At 26.6% G+C, this 5,158-nt stretch overlaps 1 protein-coding gene across 1 annotated transcript; it reads left to right on the top strand.

Moving 5' to 3' along the window:
* The first annotated feature begins 472 nt into the window (after positions 1 to 472).
* On the top strand, positions 473 to 1,456 carry LOC107903758 (co-chaperone protein p23-1). The gene has a single exon (XM_016829906.2). The coding sequence runs from the start codon at positions 682 to 684 to the stop codon at positions 1,144 to 1,146; it is 465 nt and encodes a 154-aa protein (XP_016685395.1). The 5' UTR covers positions 473 to 681; the 3' UTR covers positions 1,147 to 1,456.
* Positions 1,457 to 5,158: the final 3,702 nt, after the last annotated feature.

The following is a 5,158-nucleotide window of genomic DNA, read 5'->3' as shown; positions in this document are numbered from 1 at the left end:
TTTAAATTAAGTTTCAATTAAGCATCATTTATTATTAAGTTTATATATGACATTGATTGTTACAAAATATTTTCTTATTATAAAATAAATTTCGATTGTTAAAAGGAAATTGTACCATAATATTTTATAACACATATATTTATGTGTTTTACAATGAACAATGTAAAATATAAATTTATAAATATAAAATAAACTCAATTAAACAATGAAAATATACAAAAATTCTAAATATATACTAAATAACAAAATATATTTTATACAAATTCATTCAAACACTAAAAAATATTAATTTTTTAAAAAACGTAAATCATTTTCTAAAAATGATTTTTGAGAATTCGTTTTCAGTGAATCAAACTCTACACTAATATAAAGTTTACGTACTATTGGTCAATCCGTACTGTTTAGTCGAACCGAACCAAATATTCATACAAATGAAGTGCTTGGTTTATTAAAGGCCATGCACTTTGGTGACAAAACACATGACTTCCTTAAATTTTCTCCTCTTTTCCTCTACCTAACACTCTGATGCCAAATTCAAAGAATTTCCTGTCTCGAGATTGTGATAGGCAATGTCTCATTTTCAACCTTTATTACCCTCAACTGTCCTCCACCTTTGAGTCTCCTATATATAAGGCATTTCCATGCAAAACTAGCTAGCTAACTCCAGTGAACAGCCGTTTTATGGGGAAAGAGGGAAAGATGGGTAGGGTTTTCGCAGCTCTCGTGCTTGTTTTGGTGGTTGTGCAAGCTAGCCATGCACGTAATGTGCCTAGCCATGTCGGCCTCGATAACCGACAAACAACGATGCCAGGTGGCTCAACGGAGGAGCAAACGTTGCAAGCCGATGCACCCAAGGCGGATTCACCGAAGGGTACGAGTGGCATTGATGACAAGAAGAATTTTATTTACGGTGGAGTTGGTGGCTTTGCTGGGATGGGTGGCTATGGTGGAATTGCTGGTGGAATCCCTTTTCTTGGCGGCCTTGGTGGGATTGGGAAATTTGGTGGAATCGGTGGTGCCGCCGGAATAGCCGGTTATACGGGTATCGGTGGCCTGGGCGGTTTAGGCGGTGTTGGAGGACTTGGTGGTGGTATTGGCGGTGGCGGCAGCCTCAGAGGTGGCAGTGGCATTTTCCCATCCCCTTGATGTTTCGTGATTTGGTGATGTCTAGATTTTAGGTGTTGTATGTTAGATGTTAGATGTTCATGTCTTAAGTGGTTTAGGTTTTTTCTAGTAGTGTCTTCGGAGACAGCATGTTATGTTAGCTGTCACTTGTCTTCTGTTGCAGTGTTCTTTTTTTTTTCTTTTTTTTGGGTAGTTTCTAAAGTTCTTTCATCACAGCATGGTAATGTAATCGCATCTCAGTGATGAGGATTTAAATCACCATTACCAATGAGGTTTTATCGTTTCTCCTAGATGTAATAGATTTTATTTATCGTGGTAAATATTTTCATGCATGAATCGTGTTGTAATCTTTAACAAGTTTTTTCCTCCCACAGTTCCTAAAAAAGGTGAAAAATAATTGATTTAAAGCATGAATTTATCCCAATAGTTGGTGTAACCCCAACCAATTCAGTAATTTTATTTAAAAAATACAAAAATATCTTTTCATGATTAAAATAAATTATATCATTTGAGAGTATTTCATTTTATTTTAAAAAATCAATAAAAATATACATATTATAAGATTTGAATCTAAATCAATTACACTAGTAAAACCTTTAATTTACTATAGCTAAAGTTCTATCTTAATATTTTTATACATTTTAATTTTATTACACATTTTATTATTTCTTTTATTTTTATTTTTTATACATTTTAATTTTATTATACACATTATTATTTCTATCAATTATATATTATTTAAGCTTCCGATTGAGTTCGTGTCACCCCTCAATCAAGTCACCAACATGATTAGAAAAATTATAAAAATACCTTTTTAAATTAAAATAACTTATATTATTCAAGGTATTTTAGTCTTTTTATTTAAAGAAAAAATAAAAATATGTATATGTTGAGATTTTAATCCAAACAAATTGTATTAACAAAACCTTTAATTTAGCACCCAACTAAAGATTTGTTTTGAATTTTTATACATTTTAATTTTATCATACACACTTTAATACGTCCATCAATTGTAGATATATTACTAATGTATTTGATTGAGTTAGTATAACAACTTAACTTGACACCGACTGAAAATTGATAACAACGCAATGATGAATAACTTAAACACACATTTGTGTTCTATATTTGTAGTTTCCACACGCATACGCGTGTGATAGGATTTTTTGTATTAATAATGTATTTATTGAATTGGTGTCACAAATTAACTCAATACCGACTCAAGATTCATGAGAGCACCATAATAAACAATTTAATCTAATTTTTTATTTTAATATCATACATATTCGTGTGTTATTATTAATTAGTTTCAAACCATGTATTTCGTTATTTATTTTATGTTATTTTTAAACATAAATTTGTGATAAGAAATTTTAGTATGGATTGCATATTTGATTGAGTTGATGTCTCAAGTTAAATCGACACCAACTTATAAACAATTTAATTATATTTTTAATGTTAATATCGTACATAGTTCATGTGTTATTTTATTAATTAGCTGCAAGTTATACATTTTATTATTTATTTATACTATTTTTAGACACATATTTTTTTATATTTGTGATTTTAACACGTATACGCAATTTCTAGAATTCTAGTATAATTAATATTGAGTTGAAATCAATATTTTTTTAAAGCGAAACCTAAAATAAATATCTATGTCATTTATGAATAAAATGAAGCTCTTCAAGTAATTTCAAGATTCACAACACCGCGGACGGCATGAATGCAATGCAAGGATTTAAGCTGCAAAATTATTCGCCTACAATTGAGTTAATTGAATTAATCACATAATTTAATTCGTTCAGTTTTGATTGAGGTTAAAAGAAAATTTCATTTTTATTAAGATTAGCTGGGTTTGAATAATTGTTATATAAAAGAAATTGATATCATATTAATTTAATGTTAATGAATCTTTGATTTAATGATAAGACGAGGGTTTGTATATTTTAAAATCTTGAGTTTTACTTTCACAATGCGTATATATTATATTTCGAATTTATTTAAATATATTTTAATTATTAATTAATTTATTTATGCATTATAATGATTGATTGATGTAGATATATATTATTTAGCATATTAATTATACTTACAAATCTATTTTATATATTGTACTTTAAAATTTTTATTATAATTATATAAATGTATATGGATAGCTGAACTAATTAAAATATTATATTATTAATATGTATAATAGTAAAAAAATGGATGACATTTTCTTAACGCATTTATTCAACTTAAATCCATTCAAATAATTTCATTTTCTCCTTAAAAGTCAATTCAATCTCTGATTATTATTTATGGAAGATAAGTCAAGCTAAACTCTTCATTTCTTTGACAAAATCGAATGAATGTTGAAGCCTTTCACAGTGAGGCATGTGAGACATCACACGTTTATTGGTGTGGCTATTTTTAGTATATATGAGGCAACAGAATACTGAACTGCTCGTTTGCATGTCTACCATGTGTACGGCCTGGGTGCCATGAAATTACTTCTTTACCTTTAATGCCTGACATGTGTGTGTATTATAGCTACATATTAATGAAACTCAGAAAACATGAAAAGACAGAAAATATGCATGGAAAATTAAATCATAAACAAGAAACGGCATCCTACAATTTTAATAATATGAAACAGGTAAATTAACTAATCAAAGAAAAAAACCATAACATAAATTTATCTGAGTTATATTTTCATGATTTATTCACCTAGATTAAATACATAATAATATTTAACAACTTATTTGACATAAAAACACTTTCAATTGTCAAATATATTGATATAGACATATCTTCTATTGGGATATCGAATCAAATTGCAACTTTGCATTTAAAAAATATTTTTATACATAATTGTTTACTTATAGTTTTAGACATAAAATATTAAAAATATAATTTTAAATATTTTTATACATAATTGTTTACGTATAGTTTTACACATAAAATATTAAAAATATAATTTTAAATATTGTTGGTCATTCAACTTTAATAAATTTTCATTAGGCATAAAAAAAACTTTGCAAATTGAGCATTATCGTTGACAATTACTTTTATTTAATCACGTAATTTTAATAAATTTTTATTTTGGTCACTCACTTTTAAAATTAATTTTATTTTTTCAAAAAAAGATCTTAATTTTTACAGGAAATTTCAATTGTGGAGATTAAAATTCAAAAATTTTCTTATAACTCAATTCTCTGTAAAAACGCTCATGATTTTTCTCAAAAGAAATCGCTGTTTTTCCTTTTCTTTTAATAGAAAAACTTTTTAAAAAATAAAAGAAATTAAAAAGATAAAAATAATTTTTATAAAAACTTAATAATATTTTTGTAAAATCTTAGTTTTTCCTTTAAAATGGAAAAAATACTAAATCTAATTCTAAAAAAGGGAAAATAAAGAGATAAATTATTTTTCCTATAAAAATCCAGATAATTCCTAGTAAAATCTCATTTTTTATTGAAAAATTAAAATTAATTTTTTTAAAAGGGGAAAATAAAATAAATTAAAATGATAAAATGGTATTCCCTAAAAATCTAAGATCTTCCTATTAATCCCTCTAAAACCCCACTTTTCCCTTTTACAAAAAGAAACAAACTTAATTCTCAAAAAAGATAAATAAATTAATTTTTTTAAAAGATAAAATGACTGACCAAGGTGAAAACATATTGGGTGGCTAAAATGAGTGTACAACAACATTAAATTAATAACAAATAACTAAATGAAAACAATTGTTAATGATAATGCTTGATTTGTAATTTTTTTTTATTTTCGGTGTCCAAAATGAAAAAGTATCTAATAAGTTATTTGATATAAATAAAATTCAACTGTTAAATAGATCTATACAACACCTCTGGCCTGACCTAGGAGTTTCGGCTTAATCAAAGGCGTTACATTTGATCACTGAAGTGATCCTGTAAGCCACTTTATTAGATTTGTATGAAAATCATTCTTTTTGTTTTTTTAGGAAAACATTCATTATTATTAAACCGGCTTTGCTTAACAATTTAATTTCATCTTTATTTTTCATGGT

Source organism: Gossypium hirsutum, chromosome D05, assembly GCF_007990345.1.
Source record: "Gossypium hirsutum isolate 1008001.06 chromosome D05, Gossypium_hirsutum_v2.1, whole genome shotgun sequence".
In the NCBI taxonomy this organism is placed as follows: domain Eukaryota; kingdom Viridiplantae; phylum Streptophyta; class Magnoliopsida; order Malvales; family Malvaceae; genus Gossypium; species Gossypium hirsutum.
This window is presented reverse-complemented; position numbering and strand designations above follow the sequence as displayed.